The following is a 24,034-nucleotide window of genomic DNA, read 5'->3' on the forward strand; positions in this document are numbered from 1 at the left end:
AGAATGCTGTAAATGTGTAACTTCCTACAAGGAACTGGAATAAAACAACGGTGAGGAAGACTTTTGTGTCAAAGTGAAACTGGTTCAGTCTTTTAGGCTACTGGAAAACATGTTTCATCTCATTTCTAACATTGAAAGTCCAAAATAAAGAAAACTTATGTCATATATGGGTCAGACTGTACAAACACAATATGAACACACAAAAACAGACAAGAATAAATGACTATAGCCTTGAGTACAATAAATAGATCTCAACTTGTATTTATTGATCTCTATTTTAAGCTGATTTCTTTTCTTTCTTTATGGAGGTCGGCCTACATATTGATTGGCCTGTTCTATTCTGCTGAGGTGTAAGAAGTCAATTACAAATTTCCACTAAAATGGACAAGACCGATTATATTGAATATGTAATGTTATCATGTACATTGGTCAGCTGTATGGCAAACTATGTTGTATGGGTAAAACACGTCGAAAACACAATGTATGGTAAGTGTGTAGAAACCGACAAGGTATTTATATAAAAACAATGATGTCAGAAGTGGGATTCGAACCCACGCCTCCAGGGGAGACTGCGACCTGAACGCAGCGCCTTAGACCGCTCGGCCATCCTGACCTGAGACACTACAATTCAAAACAATACTCTGAGTCTCTGCTATGTACTGACAGACTGTAACATAGTGCTTCTTCCTCACTCATACATTCTCAAGCAAAATAAATGCTTTCACTAAGATGTGAGCAATATTAAAAACAACATTTGGATAATATGTTGAGCCTATTACCAGAAATCGTATTAAACTCCTTGTTTTGATGATGTGGTGTTTCTCCCTGATGAGAGTCTGCTTCAAGAGTATGTTATGAATGAAGATTCATTTCAGATAAATAAAAGGTTAATTAGAGGGTAATTTACATGGGGAACTGGGATTACATCAACATCAACACCCTCGAGTTATGGACACACAAACACGCGCAAACACACTGAGTCAATAGCTTGAGTACGCCAGTAGTTGTGAAGTGTCACAGCGGTTTGACATCAGACACTCTGGGGCTTCTTCTGGATCAGGAAATGTGTTTTTTGGAATGAGGAAACTTCTGGACGGGAGGTGAGAGAATGGAACCAAACCACACAAACAAGGGCTTGTTCCTTCACAGCTCGCAGAAGTGTAACAACTTTTCTTATAGATGCGTTCAATCTCTGCAGATGAAGGCAACAAATGTTTCAACCAGGACCACTTAATACTTCTTATGTTCCTACACTATTTTAAACTCCAACTCTTTGAGTGGCAGTATGAGTCCCTCTGATGTAGAATAACTTCCTCTGTACAGTTTAAAGTAATGTTGCAGATCGACGTCCCTTCGCCTCACTCAGACATCAGTGTTACAGTAATAACATGTCATCAAGTGAATACTGGTGAAACGATTATTTTTATTGAAAGCATGCTAGCATGTATCATATCAGCTTGAACACAGAATTATTATAAAAATCATAATCATATTAGGATTAAATTATATGAAATGATTGGTTTCTTCCAATCACATTTTGATTTAAATTAAAGTTAAATGAAAAAAACAATGCAATAAGGGACTTAAGAAGCAAAACATGAAACATACATTTTTGTGAAATCAGACACTTTGTGCAAAAGAACGCATATAGCACAATGTTTTTAACCACTGATGGCCCTGGTGGTTGTCATTTCATTATCGGGAACCAAAAATCTGATGTAAAGTTGATCAGGAGAAAAAAAAAAAGATGGAAGGAAACTTGGCAATGCAGTCAAGTAATAAATAAATAAATGAAGTGGTACAGAGGAACATAAACACCAAGCAAATCATTCTGTATTTACATTATTTCTAGAGGCGTCACCTCTGTGCATTTCAATGTAGTGCCAGGCATAATACAAAGTCAGAAATGCTCTAACACATAGGGGCTTTAACACTGTATCCAGTATTTCTAAGTGGATAAGGTCACAGTCATCCTCGAGGACACATCTCAAACTGTCTCAATTTAATACTGATGACTTACATAATTAAATGGGACCGTCAGCGAGAAGATGTCTATTTCTATATAGTTATTCTTAATGCTCGTCATCTGTGCCACAGAGTTGGAATCCGGCAAAATCAGATGAAATGATGGCGGTGCCTCCAGCATCAACCAACCCACTGCAGAGTCGTGTCCCAGTCAGCTCAAAGGTTTTCAATAATGTCCAGTGTATACAGGGCGGTATTTCTTGTGGACAACCACAGTGGCGACTCCCTTCACGTCCTTCAGTCTGTCAGAGTCAAAGTCCACAAGGAGCTTCTTGACCCCCGGCCGCACGGGTGAGAACGAGAGCCTGACAGACACCTTCTGGCCGGGAAATATATTACCACTGAAAGAGAGAGAGAGAGAGAGAGAGGGGGAGAGAGAAAGATATGTGCTTTAGTTATATGTTGTAGTTTTGATCTGTTGCCATCGCTACATGAAAAATATTTGAGAGTCATCCTCAGGGGAGCACGAATGACAATCGAGGCAGTGGCTTCTTAATAGTTGATGTCATTTTGAAAGTTATCATACAACATGACCCACTGATCAAACACAGCTAATCCGGCGACAAAAGCTAGTTTTTGAACTGAAAATACCCATTTCTGATCCATTGTGCATCTGGACTTCTAAGATAGACTTCAAAGTTTTTGGAGACCAGGCCTCATTTTTCAATTCCTTTTGGATGTTTAGATATTCAAACCAGAAGACTTTGCACATTTGTTACGAGACAGGTGCGTAGGAGAGAGAGAGAGGAATAGATCAAAAGCTGCAAACAAAATCCTGCACGCTCTCGAACTAACTTTCTTGCGAGGTTACAGCGACGGACTTTCATCAGTTGAGCGTTGGAAATAAATGTACGTTTAGACAGTTTGAAAGGATGATTAGATACAACCACTGTCTTTGATTCTAGTGTGTGTGATACATGCAGTGATGTCATATATTGCCTCTCAATTCTTTGCACATGCTTTGCAGTGAAGGAGGCTGACTCAGTACTCACTTAACAGGGATCTCAGTGACCGACAGTAGGCCGGCCCCTTCCATAGTGAACACGCCACCCTTCAGAGGAACTGGTAGAGGATTGGTGAAGGAGATGAAGGCTGTTACTTGTTCCTGTTCAACAGCCTTCCCAGGCATCTGGAAAATAGGCGACAGATGTTTGATCAAGGTACAAATGACAATGTAGGACATCACAGTTTCTGATTTAGAAACAGAAAGTATCAAACATCAGGAACTAAATCTAGAGCCGTGGGTAAATCTTATTTTAGATTAACTCTAAATTAACTTGCACTCATAGTTTCATTCGAATCTGCCCTTTACCTTTCATAAACACATCACACAAGCATATTACACCTTCTAAATGCTTTCATGGTCCTACTATGACCTCTGGGTGCTCAGTGTGTATTCACCTGTACGAGGAGTTCAGGCGTGCTCAGTGAGATGTTGGCCACGGTCATGATGGGCTCGCTCTCTCCCGGAGCCTCTAAGAGGGCTTTCACCCTGATCGGATTATGTTCAGAGACACACTTGGCATAGTCGTCATAATGCAGACGCAGAACTTCCTTGTGGGCTGAACACACACACACTTTTTTTGTAAAAAATTGTATGTCATGGTGCACCAGAGACCTTTTGTGTATAATTTGAGCTACCTTGGTAAGCTGGCACTGTCACACTGACTGTTTGTCTCTTGCACTCCCCTCGGTGGATAGAGTTGTAAGTTACAGCGGTGATCAGCACGGTCAGCTGACCATGAGCCTCTCTGCCTCCTTCATTCTTCACCTGCAGACAGAATGGATTCATGACTGGATGAATGGACTGACCGCTGTATGTGGTCACTCTCATGTTATATCACACAATGTCCATAAATCAGAACACACGTACAAGGAGGAACATGAGATACATGACGTAATTGAGCCTACTTATTCTATCATGTCATACATCCTTTCATTCAGCTGCAGTCAGAGCACGACATACCTCAACAATCACATCAAAGTCTGTCCCAAATACAGGCTTAGCATGCTTGATTGACAGCTTCAGTTGTCCTGGCTCTGCGCTCTCATTGGTCGGCTCCGTGACTCGGCGTCCCGCCTTCTCATACACCTCTCTCTCCTTCTTGGAGCCTGTGGAGAAGATGTTGGTCAATGACAACTGATCCTAAGCATGAGCACAGATGAGTCTGAGCAGATATTTCACACGTTAAACTGTGGAAGTTACAGAAAGCATGGAGCTTCAGAGCATCCATCAGTTAAATGCCCAATCAGTTTTATGATTTCTCTTGAATCACAAGTCTTACAATCAGAAGATTAAACTGGGGGAGCCTACACATTGTTGATGAATGCTGTATATTAAACTGAATGTGATTATAGTCAATAACTGATAGTTTATCAGTATGGCTTCTGTAAATTTCTGGAATCACTGATCTACTCCTCTGTGTGGGACTTTCCGACTAACCTTCAGGATATTTGTACTGTAGAGTGACATCTTCTCTCTGGTTGCCGTAAACACTCTTGGTGCTGATATTCCTCCCCACACTCGCCTGGTCCACTTTGATCTGTAACGATAACAACAATCATCATCAGCACCGTTCTTTTTTTTTATTATTTGGCTTTAAAAAGTGCAGATGCTTTTAAACTTCAGCACATATGAGTGTGAATCAACACAAAAGACAACCACCTTCCGTCGTCGGCCATTGCGTTGGATCATCATCCATTGGACGATGTCAGCGTTCACCTCGGCGAAAACAAACGGAGCGTCGTACTTTACTCCCAGATTTCCCTCCTTGATGGCCGCCACTGGACACGGACCGCAGCAAAACTCACCTAAAGAGTGGAAGTACATTTTTCTTTCAGGCACTTCCTGCATGATTTTTTTATCATGTATTTCAATTTGATTATCAGGCTGATAGGAAACACCAACCAGCCTCTGATCTAAAATATCACAACATGGCCCCACAGAAAACCAGCTGTGACAATCCTGAGAACGGATTAAAGCGATGAAAAACAACAACGAACAGGTGGGATGTACATCGTTTAGTTTTCAATGTGGCCACAGTGAGAAATGTCTCGTGAAACCACAGATAGACAGTAGGAGAGAGGTGAATAACACAGATTAGGTTAAGAACCAGGAACGTACCAGCACTCAGTTCTTGAGGGGTTGGGTCCAAAACCTGCCAGCCGTCATTTCCTTTGGGAAGATCACCTCTTCTCATCCAGGACTCGACCCAGCAGTGGAAGTTCCTGAATTCGTGAGGAGAGGAATGGAGGATACAATTCATTACATGAGATGATGGAACGTTTTCTACTAAATGTTATTCAGAATCTACGTGTGACTGTGTGTGTGTGTGTGTGTGTGGTCCTACCAGCTACTGTCTGCCTTGTTTCTTTCGTCAATTCTCTCCAGTCTTTCATTTAGCAGGATGTCGATAGCGAGGTTTCCATCGACGTCATGGGCTGAAGCGAAGTTGGTTATGAGGCGTGTTGGGATTCCCAGACAGCGCAGCACTGTGAACATAACACAGATCAGACTGGGACAACTCATTCTTCTCTCCCTACCTATATTCCTTTCCATCCTTACTTACATTTTTTTATTTGTCCCACCAAATTGGCTTTTGTCTGTTGATACTCAGGTAATTCTAGCATCTCGGGGCTCCTGTGCTATTTGCACATTTTTAAAAAATGAGATAGTATGCATACATTTCTTTGTGAACCCGAGAGTGGTATCCGTCTTCTTAGCTAACTCTCGTGAAGAAAGCAAATAAGCGGTATTACCAAAATATTCCTCTAAAAACATGCCTTATACAGCCAGTAGCACTCATGGGGATCGTTCAATTGTGCAGCAGTGAAATCTGTGGAGGTCTCACCTGTGCAGGCGACAGCAGCAAACACCCAGCACTGGCCATATTTGACCGCCCTCACCCCGGCCTTGCTCCACTGTTGGAGGATCGGCACGCTGCCGTTCCATTTGTACGGTGGGACTCCACCAGAGTACGGCTCCACCCAGCGACCGGTCAACACACCCCGGTCACCGTTAGAGTTCACCTGGACGGGTGGAGACAACATGTCGAGGAGGAATCTTAAACGCTGCATCACTGCATGAAGCAGAGGGTTGAATAGGTACGATTTTCACGTATCTTTCTGATAATATGTGTATCGGATTGTATGTAGGGTTCATTTAACAGTAAAACAGTGAGGTAGGTACCATGACAACTCCTCTTTGGGGTCCAATTGATCTGTTTTCATGGTATTTCTGGGAAGGAGCTACTCTCCCCAGGTGTTTATAACAATGAATGTAAAAGCTTTTATGAAGCGCATATTGGTTAGATCAGTAAAGTATCATACGTGTTGCCACTCAGACAATAAAATGCCTTTTTTTGTACTGTTGTTAACCTTCAGTGTTGTTATAGCAGAGAGTGAAAGAGATCGTCACCATCGCAGTGATTATCCTGCTGACATAGACGGGGTCAGATCTGAGCTTGATGTCCATCTCTGAGTTTTTCAGGGCATCCTTGGAGTTGTCCAAGACTTCAAAACAGATGTCCATCACATAGTCCTCAAACTGAGGGACAGAGAGTCACAAGTGAGACGGACAGAAAACACGAGGGATAAGCAAAGCAAAGTAAGGTTGGTTGTTGAACAGGAGAGGCTTCGCAACCTTTTTTAAAACAGATTTCAAATCACATTTGTTTCCCATCGGTCAGTCTGTGTCTTGAACCACCTCCCTTGTCTGTCTGTCTTTGGGCCTTCTCTCTGTTTGTCTTCCTCTCTGCGAGCTGTGAAGGAACAAGCCCTTGTTTGTGTGGTTTGGTTACATTCTCTCACCTCCCATCCAGAAGTTTCCTCCGTCCAACAAACACATTTCCTGATCCAGCTGAAGCACCCAAGTGTCCACTGTCACACTGCTGTGACAATTCACACAGGCCAACTACTGGCCTGACAGACACCGATGTACTCAACCCATTCACACAGTGTGTGTGTGTGTGTGTGTGTGTGTGTGTGAGAGAGAAAGAGAGCTACCTGTCCATAACTCCAGAAAATACTCGTTATGCTGTCCCAGGACCCCGTGTAAATGACTCCATCTTCATTCATAACATACTCCTGGAGCAGACTCTCATCAGGGAGGTACACCACATCATCTGGTACACACACACACACACACACAAAGCAGAAACAACAACATCAATTTGCATTGTGAATTATTTCATTATTATCGTAGCGTTTGAGGGCCTCAATTAGAAAAACATGACACTGTTGTGAGAATCTCTATAATTTGGTGTTTTGATGATGCTGGTGATGATAAATGCTCAGTCGGGTTGAACCTGTCGTACGGTCTATGTCTTTGTCATGGGTGCAGCAAACCGGTGAGGGGATGTTTTTGGTTCTGCTGACTGACTCATCACACCTTTGATTGTGACACTGAGTACGAATTAAAAATGTCAGGCGCTGCATGTGTGAATGTGAAGTCAGTCCTCTTGGAGAAAGCACGATACCGGACAGCGTGTGCACAATGCTTTATGTTTTACCTTTGCACCACGGGTTGAAGAGCAGGTGGAACTTCATTTTGTCGGTCTTCTCTAAAATGCGTCCATCAGGTGACATCATCAACACAGCCAGACGGTACTGGCCAATGATAGCGTCCGGTGGACTGTGCAGAGTCAGCAGCATTTCATCCTGCGCTCCTTGCTGGATGAACCACCACTTGTCTCCGGCCCCACGCTCCTTCTGAACTTTGATCACCACCTCGTCTTTCTTACCTGAAGAAACATTAAAAAACTCTTATAGTTCATGAAACGGAGTGTTGTACCGTCGATTCAGCTTCTTGCTGTTTATCTGAGCCAGAATCACAAACTATTGCATCAGTGGTCTGCGTAGGACAAGTGAGGGAAATACACTTTGTCACCTTAAATTAAATGGAGGATTCAGGACAAGAATTTTTCCTCCCACTCTGCTGTAGCAATGACATGGTAGTGAATCTGGTAAAAGTGACTAGTTATTCAAAGTTATAGAATGATGGAACTTGCTTGGAAGAGAATAATACACTCCGGTCCAGAGGACAGGCTGGTAGGATTGAATCGACCGCAGTCAAAATGTATACCTACTTGCTGAATACGTTTTTTGTTTTGTTTTGAACATATTTTTGTCTTGCTAGGGTTCACCATTCACTTTGTAAATGGAGACTAGCTCAGATTGAACCCCCCCCCCCCCCAGTATCTTCTTAGTGAGACTGTACTCACCAAGGTGCAGGACCAGTTCCAGGTGGTGTTTAGGAGGCAGAGTCTCAGAGCACTGCACAGTTATGGAGAACGGTTGACCCCTGCGGACAATCAGGCGCTCCCTATCGATCTCCCTGGTGCGGTGAGCCTGGTTGTTTTCCCGACTTCTCAGATTCACATCCATAATCAAACCTAAAAGAGAAAAAGATTAACAATCCATAAACTGTGTCTGTGGTCGGCTGTCTTGTTGCCAAATAAAATATTGGCAGCGACAGAAGAGTTTCACGATAGAAGAGTTTCACCTAGTTTCACCATTAGAGAGTTGGACATTTTGGGAAATACACTCATTCACTTTCTTGCCAAGAGTTGGATGAGAAGATCATTGCAACACCGTAGAGTAAATAATATGAAGGACACAATTAGCTGAGCTGAGTTAAGCATAAATACTGGAAAAAGGCAGGAATGAGCAAGCCTAATAACATCTACCAACACCTCTAAAGCTCACTGATTAACACGTCATATTTTTCTTTGTTTAATCCGTACAAAACCTCCGTGTCAAAACGACAAGTTGAGATCTGACAGAGGTTTGTGTGAAAATGTGTTTGCTTTTTTCATGCCAAGCTTCCTGGAGTCTTGACATCACTATGACATTTCCAGGCAACTAGCGGAGATACCAATGAGATCCTGTTAATTTGTGAGGTTTAAAGGTTACATTTTGTTACCCGTTGACACAGCCATGGTAGTTGTATCCCTGTTTGCAGTTGTTATGCTAACCTAAGCTAACTGTCTCAGAGTTCAGACATTAGACATGTTGTAATCTACCTCCCCGCAAGAAAGTGAATTTGTATATTTCCCAAAATTTAGAATTTCCCTTTCAAGTAAAATCAATAAATGTACTCACCTGGGGAAACTGAATGTGCTTGAACGATAAATGGAGCTCAACCAACGTACTGTAGCATGGTGGTATGCCAAAAGCAAACAAATATATATATTTTAAATTTCCTTTTAAATGTAGCCTCCTTTGGCCAGTCGGATCCCTGTCTTAGCCAGACTTGTACTTGCTGCAGGAATTAGGATGGGTCATATCACACCCAAGTGTCGAGTCATGCATCAGCACATTTCTCACACACATAATAATCTCCCATACAGTTTGTAATACGGACTGCAAAGAGATAGAGGGAGCAAGATATATAGACAAAAAGCACGAACGCCAGATAGATAGACAGACAGACATACAGACAGATAGAACAACTTACCTCTGATGTTTGCCATAGCTTCTTCCTATACACGTCTAGTAAAATGTTGCCCCTCGGGTGTCTTTGCGCTCTTCTTTTTGGTGTCCATCGCAGTCCTGTATTTATACACACAAAACTGTCCCTCCCACCTCTCTGACACACACTCACCCTAAAACACTCACTCACTCCACCCAATCTCCCCTCTGTGACCTCTGACTTCACTTTGGGTGTGTGCATGACTGAGAGTGTTTGCTGTGCGTGAGTGATAGTTCATCATTTTTTTGAGGGGTCATTGCTCTAACTTGCAAAAAAAGGCATCCAGCTATAGCTAGTACGGACATTTGTTTTAGTTGTTGTTTGAATTATTAAGACTGAGAAATGTGTACAAATATATATAAATGTATAGAATTTCAGGACATTTGATGCTGAGCCTGGACCTCAGTATGGGGGTTCTTCCCCTGGAAATGTTTTGCTTTACAAATAAGCTCTATTGTTTACTTTCCAGACTAATTATGAATTATGATGTTGAAAATATTAGTACTTGTTCGTAATTAGTCTTGTTAATAAGTATAGTTAATAAATGTATGTATGTTAACAGTGGTGGAATTTAACTACATTCTCTGAAGTACTCAGGTACTTGTATTTTAGTATTTTTTTTTATTTATTTGTTTTATTGTCTGATTCTTCTACTCCACTCCAACTCAGATGTAAATATTGTACAATTTATTCCACTACATTTATTTCATATTTTAAGTTGCTTTGCAGAACCAGATTAATAATACAAAATATAATCAACTAATAAATGATGATGTCGTATTATAGATTAAATCACAATGCAGTCTATGAAGTACTTTAAATCGGCTCCAACTTCATCAACATTAAAGTGATGAACAGATTAACGCATGAATAACTATGATTCAATCATATGATGAATATTATTCTGGGCCATTCTGTACCGGAAGAACCTTTACTTTTGGTACTTGAAGTATATTTTGATGCCAATACTTTTGGTACTTGAGCAACAGTCTGAATGCAGTACTTTTACTTCTAACGGAGTATCTTACACTGTAGTTTCACTACTTAGCTAGAGATCAGAGTAATTCTGCATGTTAACATCAGTTTATTGAAATAAAATATGAAAAAGGTTAATTTCACTCACTCACACAATTTTCAGAAATAGTACAGTGTAGTGTGTACACTGTTCTCCTCTACTACTCTTATGACAGTAATTATACAATTTGAGCTACTGCTTAGCATTGGCCTCTGAGTTTGACTTGATATATTCATTCACCCAGTCATCCAGTCAATCACTCAACACATCTGAGGTGTGGGTGTTGATTTTAAGGTCTAGAAAAAGGCTGGTTCTGCTTTGCATTGTGGAAATAGTGCAATTGCAACATGACCTTTCAGTCAGCATTTGGGAAAGAACCTGCCTTTTTCCCCCAAGAAAAAACATACTGTATGTTTTGCTGAATACTTGCTGATAGTCAAGAATATACTCATCAAATTCTGGACTTTTGAACCACTACACATCCTTACCAACAACAACAACAACGGTACATACGATATTCCAAACTGGATATGAAAATCATCAATCAGCATAGCAAAAGAAGTTAAAAACTACAGCAAGTGATCACTAAGAATGAACTTTAAAACTAATAAACACACACACACACACACACACAATGAGCACAGTACAACAAATAGCATAGATGACAAATACAACCACCCAGTCCACACATATACAGACATTGAATCGTGAGGATAGTCACTACAGTGCTACAATGGTGACGTACACGGACACACACACTCACACACACAGCTCAAGATACAGCTCCACATGACCTCATTGTGGTGGATCAGGCTACAACAATGCAAGAAACTACACTTCCCATAAAGCAACTCCCTAGCATTCCTGTCTGCGTTGCAAACACCAGCATCTTTACATGTCCATGACCTCAGACTTGGATTGTACAAGCCCACCCTGAAATACTTGAAGTCACTTGAATAATTTTCATTTGACAGAAAACATTATACAACTCTGGTACACCCCAGTACCAGTTAAGTCTTTCTTTCTATGAGTGCCATGCCTCTTTTATGCATTTGTGCTTAAAAATGCCTGTAGAAACGCCTTCTCGTGTTAGATCGGACCGTTACATTAAGCAGAGTATAGCAAACATTCCGTTGAGTAAACATCTGCTTCCGGAAAGTTCAGCTGTGAAAGGCTGGAATGGTCATGTTTCGGGAAAACGAGGTAACTGACCCCAGCCTCCCGCAATCACACCAAAGTGTCAGGGACTTAAAGGGCAATGCTTCATTGGTCTCTAGCACTCTTTCTGCACAATGCTAACACACACACATAGACACTGACGCATACAGAAATGTCAACTCTGTAACACAAGAGGAAGTGCTCTTTTTCAGCACCCGTTTCTTATATCAGCATAACAGCATTAGTGTGTAGGCTTATCTCAGACGAGTTCAAACACAGGGGACAGACAGTACATTGCCAAATCAAAAATACTGAATTTTCCTCTAACGTGCTATTTATCTATATTGTTTTGGTGCGAGTTGTTTTGGAAATGTTGGCCATAGAGTTGTCTGCCAAATTAAAACATATTTGAAAAACGCTACAGCAATGTCTCTATCCAGTAATCATGACGCGGTTACTCAAGATAAACTCTAGACCTGGTTGAAAGCAGTTTGACAAGGTGTGTGGTTAATCTTAAGTAATTTGGGTCAACGATCCCTTTAACACCGTTATAAGATATATCTCTTTGCAATTTCAATATCAGGTCCTTTACATTTATGTCATCCTGAGATTCAGACATAACCAGCGCGTGACTCGGTCTGCAGTACAGATCAGTATCTTCCATTTCACACAGTTTAGTCAAATCAAAAATAAATCTTAACATGATTTTTTTCGTGCAGAAAGCAGTGAGAGCCTGATCATAAGGCATTACAATAGTTTGCTATCTGGGATCTTTAACACATGGAGTATTCACAAAGACACTTCATTGAAGAAAAACAAAAGTCAGGTATTCTACAAAAAGATAGAAAAAGACAAAAAGGAAATATTTAACACAAATGTGTCACAGCAGCTCTTAGAAATGATCTATTCATGTTCAATAGTGTTTTTGAATTCGTGATACTAACATAACTCGTTCATGTCAATTTACGTTTATACCACATTTAGTTAGTATCAGGGTTCATACACATTTTGACCAATGGATTTATCCAGGCCCAGCTCCACTTTTATCCAGGCCCAACTCCACTTTTATCCAGGCCCAGCTCCACTTTTATCCAGGCCCAACTCCACTTTTATCCAGGCCCAGGTCCACTCACAGCTCAGCCCTGCGTCAAGCTGCGCTACACAACCAGCCTCCTCTCCCTGAAGCTCTTTGACCTCATCATCGCATCGGTATCTGGAATCTCGTGGATTTTATTTTTTTCCATGGCTTTTCCATGACCGTACGAACACTAGTATAATTAATGTATTTTGTACAACATTATACCAGGTATTGCTAAATCTTTAAAGCACAATATTTATTCCCGTACACTTGTAGAAATGAATATCAGTACAGAAGGACTTAGTTTGTCCGTTGTCATTGATGGTAAAACATGTTTGCAGCAGAAGAGGAATGAGCTCTTCAGAGAGAGTGAGGTGGCTCTTAAAAGAGCCGTTGTGGTTTGTGGATCAGCAAACAGCTTAAGCTCGCTCTCCGCGGATGCGACGGGCCAGCTGGATGTCTTTGGGCATGATGGTGACCCTCTTGGCGTGGATGGCGCACAGGTTGGTGTCCTCGAACAGGCCGACCAGGTAAGCCTCACTGGACTCCTGCAAAGCCATAACAGCGGAGCTCTGGAAGCGCAGGTCGGTCTTGAAGTCCTGAGCGATTTCTCTCACCAGACGCTGGAAGGGCAGCTTGCGGATCAGCAGCTCCGTGGATTTCTGGTAGCGACGGATCTCTCTCAGAGCCACGGTACCGGGCCTGTAACGGTGAGGCTTCTTCACGCCGCCGGTGGCCGGGGCGCTCTTACGGGCAGCCTTGGTGGCCAGCTGCTTCCTGGGGGCTTTGCCTCCGGTGGATTTACGAGCGGTCTGCTTGGTTCTTGCCATGACTCCTTCTTCTTTCTCTGATCAGGAGGAACATGCAGTCAAAGAGGAGACACGCTGCTCTTAAGCTGTGGGACCGGCTGTGAAATGGTGACGCAGCGTCAGACCTCCGGCTCCTGATTGGTGAGAGGCTCATCCTAGAGCTCAGCCCCGCCCAGAGCAGCGACCCACCGCCGAGTCTCCGCTGCTCATTGGCGGAAAATGCTTTCAAATTGTCCGCCAAAATATAGTGTCCCGCCCGCTGTTCTTCTGCTGGAAGCATCTTTTCTGTTTGTCCGGAAACGTCCCACGCGCGCGGATATTTAAAAGCGGGTTTTGGTTGTTGGTCAACATTCATTGGTCCAAAAGCATCTAACGACCAGTGGCAGAGGAGAAACCGGATGCTTTCTGTGGTTCAGTGAACATGTCTAAAGTCCAAATGCTGAGATCTTTAGTCAACCAGCGACTAACTGCGGCTGCTGAAGAGATATTTGGTCTGTTTGAAGGAACGATAGCAGAGCACGAGGAGGAAGTTTCTGCTTTGAAAGAGGAGAACGAGCGAAAACAGAAACTACTGGACGCTGTTTTCAACCCTCAGCTTCGGTTACACGGAGCAGACGTCCAGCAGCTGTTGGTGGTTAAAGAAGAGGTTCCCCCTGATCAGCAGGAGTGGAGCTCCAGTCTGGACCAGGAGGACCCAGAGCCCCCACACATTAAAGAGGAACAGGAGGAACTCTGCACCAGTCAGGAAGGAGAGCAGCTTCAAGGGCTGGAGGAGGCTGATATCAAGTCCTCATTCACTCCTGTGAAGAGTGAAGATGATGAAGAGGAAGCTCAGTCCTCACAGCTTCATCAAATGCAAACTGAACAGATGGAAGATGCAGAGGACTGTGGAGGACCAGAACCAGACAGGAACTCAGATCCAGATAGACATCCAGAACCAGATACGTATGAGAAGACTGGAGAATCTTCTGACACTGATGATTGGAAGGAGACCAGAGAACCTCAGTCAGGTTTAAACTCTTTGAAACCTGATGAAGTCCGTGTCAGTGATTCAAGATGTAGTGCTGGTGAGAAACCTTTTAGATGCTCAGAGTGTGAGAAAACATTTAGCACCAGAGGAGGTCTGAAGAAACACATGAGAATCCACACAGGAGAGAAACCTTTCAGCTGCTCAGTTTGTGATGAAAGATTTCTGCGCAACACACATCTAAAGGTACACATGATAGCTCACACAGGTAAGCCGTTTTACCCAATCCTCTCTCCGCATATCCCTTCGAGCGGTGGGCCATAGGGCGGTCGCTCAATGTAGAGTTTTCGAGTTGTTCCTGGTCGAACCATATGTCTCATGTCCCGGAAACCAGACCCTCAAAAGCAGGCTCCACTCCCAGGTCTGGCTCCAGAAAGGGGCCCCTTTTTTCGGGCCAGCTGCCACAACTCTTTTCAGATGGTGAGTGAATTCTTGGTCTGAGGTCACAGGGTCACAGGTCACACACGGCCCTAAACCACGTTACGGTGGTGATTTATTGAAAGGGTGTAACATTTAAGACTCGTTGCTTACTGTTAATATAAGGCCGCCAAGTCCAAGTAAACCTGGCGCCTCTCTGGCTGCTGGAACCAGAACCTCAAACACTCTCCTGATAAAGAACTTTGTATTCAGGCGTCCCAATAACAAAAAACATACTAATATTTAAAAAACACAATTTGCATTTTCAGACTAAAGTATACTAATTGTGGTTATTGATATAAAGCTGATCCCAACAGTTATTCCAGAGGCTGAGGTCACTTTGCAGACACACTTTAGTTTGAGTTTCATTTGATTGACACATTAATAATGCTCTGTTGATTAAAACAAAGTAAAGCAAGTTATTTGGTTTTGGAAAAACATAATTGCAAAAACATTGTAGTTTGTGTTTTGCTGTTTTCATCTTTTTGAAGTTGTTTCTGTGATGAGGCTGCAATGGAGTGGTCTCGTGTGACGTCACAGTTTAGCTGTCGGCCATGTTGGAGTACACACAAAGCCACTGGCATGCACGGCTGAGTCGCATAACCTATCGATCATGGTGAACTTTTGTGCTGTCTTTGGTTGTGGCAGCAGAGCTGATAGACAAGAAATCATTCTTTCGTTTGCCAGCGGTCATCACACATCAAGGAAATGACACGAAGGAGCTATCCAAGCGACGTCGCGAGAAATGGCTGTCACGCATCTCTCGAGATTGAATTTGGCGTACACTAGAGTATGTGCGGATCACTTTATAAGTGGTCAGTGATTTTATTTACAAATTCGTTTGTGAACAGTATTTAATAAAGGAAATATAAATTAAACTTGGACATGAGAAGGTTACCGAAGCTTCATCGGCCCGTGACAGCAGTCGGTGCCAGAGACGTGTCGAGCGTGTACAACAGGCGAAACACAGAGATGCAGCCTCAGCTTTGCTTGATATGAGTTTAACGTCAGATCATATATATATATATATATATATATATATATATATATATATATACTTATACGTATATATATATATATATGTATATATATATATGTGTGGGGGGGGGGGGGGATGAAGTTAGGAGTTAGTTGAAAGTGAATTCCTACACACACGCACACAATGACATGCACGTACAATGTAAACAAACACACGTGTCTGTTTGCGCTGAGTAAACATTGAATATTGCTAAATATCGGACCAGATCTGGATATATTTACCCTTCCAATGACGAGATGAGAATTCTCGACGACCGTTGCTTTGACGTCTCGGACCCATCCACTGACAAACTGATTAGAAGCGTCGAGCCCTTTGTAGCACTCCAACTCGTCTTTTGTGTAAGGACTGGGGGTGTTCACGAGATACGTGTAGATGTTGGCGTAGTTTACCGATGGAAGATAAGTAGGATCGGCACTGAAACCATCTGCACTCATCGTATAGGGATCCAAGTTACCAATAACCTTCAATTTGGCCAGGTAGCGAACCTTTGATGCACTATCCAGTGATTCAAAGTATTGTATTTTCGCCGCACTTCCTTGTTTACGCGCCGCCATGTAGGATCTGTATGTACTCCAACATGGCCGACCGACCTCGTAACTAAGGAGATCGTGACGTCGGTGAGACCACTCCATTATGTAAAATAAATGATTTCAGACCACAAAGTCTATAAAGCTGTTTAATGTTTTTCAGGGCTGTAATTACCAATCATTTATTATCAGCTCATCTGAAGATTATTTTCTCAAACAAACTATCATTAAATGAAAACGCACCAGAAATTGGTCCTGAAATGAAACACCTTTTTCTTCTTGTGTGCAGGTACAGCAGTTTACTATACAGTGTTGTCATACATTTATCAAATACACACACACACATACACACACGCACACACTCTCATACACAGGTATCAAAATGTAATGTAAGGGGGAACATTTATTATTTTATCCTCAAACAACAAAAGTGCAGTACAAGAAAACCAAAACATTTGTGCTTGAAAAAAAGTAACAGAGAAAATGAGGCTGGATCTCTGCTTTGCTGGTCTGGTCATAAGACTTCATCCTCATCACATGCGATGTTTCCTGAGCTCGGCAGCATATATTGCCTTGACTACAGTATCCAGGTCTGGAATGAGCCCTGATCTTTGTCTCCTCAAGCCTCCTCCATTGCTGCAGAAGGGTTATGTGTTGGTGGGGCAGACAATCAGACACCTTCACATGTCATGCAGAGACAAATTATTGTTTGAATTAAATAGTTGTTCTGTGGGTGTGTTGAGAGAAGCGGTAACAATTTACATTTAGCTGTGCAACCCTGTCTTTTGAAATAAAAAAAATAAATCATTTAACATTTTAGGAACCATTACAGTTCTTTCTTCCAGTGAAGGAGTCATTGGTAATGAAATCATTTGTTCAAAAATAGGTAAAATGATCACTGAGGGACTATCAGTGTACACTGGGGAAATGCTGGCAATAATGTTCGCACTACAGTGTATAGAGGACACAAGACCATTGAGGGCAATCATTTGTTCAGACTCAAACTCATCATCAGCCAGCTTACAGAACAGCCATTCAGATAGTAGACCAGACATCCTTATTGAACTACAACAAACATTATACAGAATTCAAATGATGGGTACATATTGGGGTCATAGGAAATTAAATGGCAGATAAAGCTACAAAAGAGGTCACAAAAAATGGCTGTACTTATGTTACAGTCAGCTTCAGTAAATCAGAAGAAGAAGAAAGAAGAAACATTCCTTTATTAGTCCCACAGTGGGGAAATTATTCTCTGCATTTGACCCATCCCTGTATATATAGGGAGCAGTGGGCTGCCAATTACAGGCGCCCGGGGAGCAGTTAGGGGTACAGTGTCTTGCTCAGGGACACTTTGACACAGGACACGATGCAGCCGAGGATCGATCCGGTGACCTTTTCGGTTGGCGGACAACCCTCTCTACCCAAGCAAAACGTATCATCAAACAGAGGTTGAAGGAAAGGTGGCAGAAGCAATGGGAAGAAGACAAGAAAGGACGATGGTTTTACAGAGTTCAGAGGAAAGTGGGAGAAATGAGATGTGCTGCAAGGAACAGGAGAGAGGAAACGACAATATCAAGGCTTAGATTTGGTCATACAAGCCTAAACGGTATGCTTACAAAAATAGGTAAACATGAAACAGGGAAATGCGACTATTGTGAGCAAGAGGAAACAATAGAGCATGTAATTGTACAATGTCAGAAATATGAGCAGGAAAGAGGGCAGCTGATTGGAGACCTCGGCAAGTTGAAGGTACGGTTGGAGATAGTGGATATTCTGCAAAATAATTCAAAAAGTGAGTGTTATCAAGTATTATTTCAATATCTTTGATGAATTAATATTATTAAGAAAATATGAGCTCGTTGTTTTGTTTTGTTTCTTTTTTTCTTTTCCTTTTGAATTTACATTTTTATATAAGTAGCCTATTAGGGCAACGGTTCGATCCCCGACTGGGACGTGTCACATGTCGAAGTGGACCTGAGCAATACACTGAACCCCCGGCTCCCCCGGCGCCGATCAATGGCAGCCCACTGCTCCCTATGTACAGGGATGGGTCAAATGCAGTAGTCAAATTTCGTGTATGTGTGAATGTATATGACAATACAAATGGTTTATTCTTCTTCTTCTTCTTCTCCTAGACATCCTGATCCACACTCCATACCAGTTGGTGGCGGTAATGCACGAATTCATTGTTTGCCAACCGCCAATAAACCTCAAACAAGAAGAAGAAGCACGTTTAGGTCATTTGCGCATGCACAGTCCCGCTCAGAAGACAGCCAATCCTGTGCAAGCAACACCACAGTCTAATTTGCATCAAGTTGATATATATAGACCGTCCTGTCCTTCTGGAAACATCTTCCGACTCAGAAAAAATCCGGAATCATGCCTGACGCCGCCGTTAAAACAGCCAAGAAGGGCTCCAAGAAAGCAGTCTCTAAGACCGCCGCGAAGACCGGCAAGAAGAGGCGTAAGAGCAGGAAGGAGAGCTACGCCATCTACGTGTACAAGGTGATGAAGCAGGTCCATCCTGATACCGGCATCTCCTCCAAGGCCATGGGCATCATGAACTGCTTTGTGAGCGACATCTTTGAGCGCATCGCCGGTGAGGCCTCTCGTCTGGCTCACTACAACAAGCGCTCCACCATCACTTCCAGGGAGATCCAGACCGCTGTCCGCCTGCTGCTGCCCGGTGAGCTGGCCAAGCACGCGGTGTCTGAGGGAACCAAGGCCGTGACCAAGTACACCAGCTCCAAGTAAACACCTGATGGAGGCCAACAACACAAAGGCTCTTTTAAGAGCCACCCACTTCATCTAAAGATGTTTCCTCTGAATACCGAAATTGATTAATAGCTGCTGTTTAGCATAGGAGTCAAATAGTTATGTTTTTTTATACTATGCAGTTATCTAATCTATTTATATACATTAGTCATTCAGCAGACTCTTTTATCCAAAGCAATTTACAATTCAGATTATATCACATTTCTACACTGACTTGACATTTCTAAAAATCGAAACTTGTGAGGTGCTCTTCTACAATTATGCTCTTCTACAATTATCACTATAACCTGCTTTTTAGAGGCTGATGGCCAAAAATATAATCTTGAAAGAAGTAAAGGATTTTAAGATATTTGTGTGTGTGCGTGTGTATATGTATGTGTATATATGTGTGTGTGTGTGTATATATGTGTATGTGTATATATATGTATGTGTATATGTGTGTGTATATATATATATGCATGTGTGTACATATATTTATGCATACATATAGATATAGTTTTAGAGAGCAAGTATCACAGTCAATGTTCCCTCTAAGCTGCGCGCTTGAGCAATCGCGCACTGCTCGCACATTCTCAGCGCACAAGAAAATCTATGCAGCGCATAAAATAAAATTCAACATAAACGTATTAATTAATATCTAATATTAGTCCTAATCTTATCTAATCAATTAAACCAATAATAATAATAATAATAATTTAGTTTTCTGTACTATTTTGCAACGTAACTCAGTGAGTGACAGGTGTCCAGCCAATGATACGATTCGGTTCACTTACGCTACGCAGCCAATCATAGCATTGACACTATTGCCCTGCCCATTCGCGCCGTGCAGGTTAGCTAGCTAACAACAGTGCGGCGGAGTTACGAGACGCAAATGCCCCTTATCCCCCCTTATTATGGCGAAACGAACGGGCAGCGACATAAAGTCAAAGCAAGAAGCAGACGAAGCCATCAACCTGGACAAAGTGTACAACCATTGGAGAAGTGAGAAGGACAGACGTGAAAAATAAGGTAAAATTTAAGTCAGATTTGTGCATATTCTAGTGACATTTATTAAGTTTTTTACTTATGGATATTAATCATTAAATTATGTTACTACTAGATAATTTATGGGTAGTAGAAATGATAATAAAAAACTGAGTAATTACATATTTTACAGACAGAGTTACAGGAATTTACACTGTATCACAAGCTACAGCACACGTCATTGTGCAAAATGTGAATGTTTTAATGTGAACAAAATGTTATGTCTGAAAGGTGTATATGTATAATTTCTTCCAGAACAGGACCCTCACACAGGCCAGAACAGGACCTCACACAGGCCAAAGCAAGACTCTTCCCATGGCCAAAGCAGGACTCTTCCCATGGCCAAAGCAAGACTCTTCCCATGGCCAAAGCAAGACTCTTCCCATGGCCAAGCAGGACTCTCACATAAAACATACTACACATCTCATGAACAACAAGATTTTTGTCTTTTTCCTTTAAAGTTTGTCAAATCACTTATATTAAAAGTAAACTAGTGAAAATTGCTGCTGTAATTTGATTATTTTAATAAACCATGTAACTTGCTATGATCCAAGGTTTTGAACAGGTGTGATACTGGTGTGTGGCCACAGCGTGCACATCTGATGTTGCTCACAGTGGTCCTCAGTGTGCTCAGGGAGCTTGTGTGTATGCCCAGACACATGAAAAATTAGAGGGAACATTGATCACAGTTATATTCTATCTGTGGCAGGCTTCTCAACCTGTCAGTCTTCTGTCTTTCTGTGAAGCTTTGCAGCACATTCATCATGTTATGCAGCTCACTCCAGACACTCACAAGCTTTAACTTCCAGAAAAGATAAGTTGATACAGCTGCTCACATTTACTGGATTTAAAACTGACATTTATGTTTCGAGAAAGGTGTCATGGTGGGGGAAAAAACAATCGACTGGATCTAGGAACAAAGTGAGAAAAGAACAGTTTGAAAAATGGGAGAACATCAGTAACAAAGCCCAAGTGACCAAAATATTCTTATCAATTGTTTCTACCACCCCTAAAAAATGATCATGACCTTAAGTTATTCATGCATTCATCTTATTCGGTGAACAAATCGTGAAGTCACAAAACTAATGTAAAAAAGGACATTTGGAGTCTTTCATCTCAATCTTCTATAAATATTCAGTTTTATCAAATGCACTGTTACACTTGGACCGATATCAATGGAAAACACTAGTTGAGTTAAAAATAAAATACCATATACATTATTTGTTATTTTACAACAAAATATCTAAACTGAACTGGCTCTGCCACTAAATTTTAATGCTAACAAACTGATTATTTTCTATAAACGGTTTGTATTGAGGTTTGGTGATAATCCGTTTTTTAATCATTAGAGATAAATGTTGCAATGTAACTTGTGTTAAATACGATCCAGAAACGATTGAGAACTCACATTTTGGAACAAAAAAAATGCAGAGAAGCATCCAGGAGTTTTATTTATTTCATAGACAGAGTTGTGTAGTTTTATTTTTCACAAATGTATCAGTCATGCAGACGATATAGTTAGCATAGATATTACCGTATTATTTAATAACCTGTTGTCTCAGTGTATTTGAAATGAAGCAATGCATATATTTAGATGTTTAAACTCACTCTGAACTGTAATACAGTATTGTTAATATACATGTAACGGAATTGTACCCCAAACCGGACAGTTTTTAGCTAATGTTTCAATACAATTCACTTACAATGTTGATAAAAATGATCGTGTAATGTTTTCAGTTGATTTAATGGTGTTAAACTGAAGTTAAACTTCGTACCTTTCAAACGAAATATTGTTGTAATTATTACAGTTAGCTTTGCCTTTACCAGAGTCGTTAAAACGATGCTAACACGGGTGAATTAGCCGTGCACTGCTCTTGGCCTAATCCGTACAAACACGTTGTAAACACTGGCTGCTGCTGGTTTTTCGGGGATATTCGCTTGTTCCAGGGTCGCAAAAATGACCATCAATGCTGTCAACACATCCGGGACCGTAGTTCTGTCCTTCACAATAAGATATCACGCTTCAACAACTCCAAATGATGCAATAAAAGCTCCTTAATTTCCGTTCGAGCTGTTTAAGCGTCGCCCGAGCGTTCTTTCTGCTTTCTCTCATCAAAGTCACTTTCCTATAGTATTTAGACATATAAACGTCCATATATATTCATGAAATTTGACACAGATTATTTGATATGTATGAATTAATATTATTTACGTTTGGTTTGCGATCGCCGAAGAAAATGACAGCGTAATGACCGGAAAGGGCGTCTCGACGGAATCGTTCGAGACAGGCCAAGAGCAGCTAGCGCCGACCGAGGCAGGCCATCGTTACGTAGGATGAAATTGCTTTCTTTAGTTGTATGTGGGTGGCTCTTAAAAGAGCCTTTGTGTTGTTAGTCAACCGGTTCCGGGTATCTACTTCTTGGCGGCCTTCTCGGTCTTCTTGGGCAGCAGCACCGCCTGAATGTTGGGCAGCACGCCGCCCTGAGCGATGGTCACTCCGCCCAGCAGTTTGTTGAGCTCCTCGTCGTTGCGGACTGCCAGCTGCAGGTGACGGGGGATGATACGAGTCTTCTTGTTGTCGCGAGCAGCGTTCCCAGCCAGCTCCAAGATCTCAGCGGTCAGATACTCTAGCACCGCGGCCAGGTACACCGGAGCTCCGGCACCGACACGATGGGCGTAGTTACCCTTCCTCAAGTGTCTGTGGACACGGCCGACGGGGAACTGAAGCCCGGCACGAGAGGACCTGGTCTTGGCCTTCGCTCTGGTCTTTCCTCCGGTCTTTCCTCGTCCAGACATTGTAGAGTTGATATATTTCTTCGTTAACTGCGAGAGAAATGTGGCCTGATGGTGGAGGAACCGGGTATTTATTATAAACAAGCTTCTCTCTGATTGGCAAAAGAGAGCGTGTCTGTGATCGTCCAATCAGAGAAGAGTTGAAATGAATTTCCTTTTTTACCACCAGAGTTTTGTTTTTTCAGCTCCTGCACAATAAAGGCTGACCGGTTAAACCTGGACTTGATTAAATATATTACACATCATGTTATTCTTCCCTTTATTATTCTGTTAATCGTCTATATAAGTCTCTCAAATCAATAACTTTACAGAAAGGTTACACAATGTCTGGTAAACACAAACATTAAAAAATAAAGTGTGATAGTTTCCTGGTAAAACCGTAAGTCACTCATGTTAACACCATATTATAGCGTTATATATACTGTATATAAATGATTATTATTATCTGTTTGCACACACTTATATCAGCAGGTTTATGCTCTGGCACGTTTTGTTGTTCTCTTTCACTACATTTTTGGTTACATGACGTTAAATCCATAAGAACCCAAACCCATGTGCCCTTAAAGGAATATTACAGAGGATATAAAACAGACATTTTTTTCATATTTTTTAAATACTAACCCCTAGTGCCAGAGATCTGAAACGCAACATCATTTTACATTTCATGTGATATATTATATCACATTGGCCAGTTACGTATAGATGTTTTCCTCATTTAAAAACTAATCAACTTGGCATATTTTTTATTTGCATTTCCACAACACACATCTAAATTATAACGTTTATAGTTATTTAACCAGCAAATCGATTTCAATTCGATGATTTGTTTTACAAGACAACAATGTATTCTCTTTGGATGATCTTGTGTTTCATT

General features: G+C 41.7%; 4 protein-coding genes across 4 annotated transcripts; 1 reads left to right on the forward strand and 3 right to left on the reverse strand.

The window, feature by feature from the left end:
• Positions 1–2,191: 2,191 nt before the first annotated feature.
• On the reverse strand, positions 2,192–8,963 carry LOC306779906 (protein-glutamine gamma-glutamyltransferase 2-like; the record flags this gene model as incomplete). The annotated part of the gene is made up of 15 exons (XM_079272003.1): positions 2,192–2,366; positions 3,018–3,154; positions 3,427–3,587; positions 3,667–3,796; positions 3,992–4,137; positions 4,469–4,568; positions 4,691–4,836; positions 5,150–5,253; positions 5,376–5,517; positions 5,877–6,054; positions 6,443–6,571; positions 7,030–7,148; positions 7,536–7,766; positions 8,247–8,417; positions 8,948–8,963. 15 exons carry the CDS (start codon positions 8,961–8,963, stop codon positions 2,192–2,194), a joined length of 2,085 nt encoding a protein of 694 aa, XP_079128129.1.
• Positions 8,964–13,166: 4,203 nt separating this feature from the next.
• On the reverse strand, positions 13,167–13,577 carry LOC306775941 (histone H3.2; the record flags this gene model as incomplete). The annotated part of the gene is made up of 1 exon (XM_079266513.1): positions 13,167–13,577. One exon carries the CDS (start codon positions 13,575–13,577, stop codon positions 13,167–13,169), a length of 411 nt encoding a protein of 136 aa, XP_079122639.1.
• A 5,362-nt stretch (positions 13,578–18,939) lies between these two features.
• Positions 18,940–20,781, forward strand: LOC306780306 (histone H2B-like). The gene is made up of 2 exons (XM_079272627.1): positions 18,940–20,352; positions 20,623–20,781. Exon 1 carries the CDS (start codon positions 18,949–18,951, stop codon positions 19,321–19,323), a length of 375 nt encoding a protein of 124 aa, XP_079128753.1. The 5' UTR covers positions 18,940–18,948; the 3' UTR covers positions 19,324–20,352; positions 20,623–20,781.
• A 288-nt stretch (positions 20,782–21,069) lies between these two features.
• LOC306778166 (histone H2A-like) lies at positions 21,070–23,186 on the reverse strand. The gene has a single exon (XM_079269588.1). The coding sequence runs from the start codon at positions 23,161–23,163 to the stop codon at positions 22,780–22,782; it is 384 nt and encodes a 127-aa protein (XP_079125714.1). The 5' UTR covers positions 23,164–23,186; the 3' UTR covers positions 21,070–22,779.
• Between the last annotated feature and the right edge of the window lie 848 nt (positions 23,187–24,034).

Source organism: Melanostigma gelatinosum (genome assembly GCF_949748355.1).
Source record: "Melanostigma gelatinosum genome assembly, chromosome: 1".
NCBI lineage: Eukaryota > Metazoa > Chordata > Actinopteri > Perciformes > Zoarcidae > Melanostigma > Melanostigma gelatinosum.

Excerpts from the sequence above, each read along its gene's own strand:
- LOC306780306 (XM_079272627.1), top strand. The coding sequence starts at position 18,949 with ATGCCTGACGCCGCCGTTAAAACAGCCAAGAAGGGCTCCAAGAAAGCA.
- LOC306778166 (XM_079269588.1), bottom strand. The coding sequence starts at position 23,163 with ATGTCTGGACGAGGAAAGACCGGAGGAAAGACCAGAGCGAAGGCCAAG.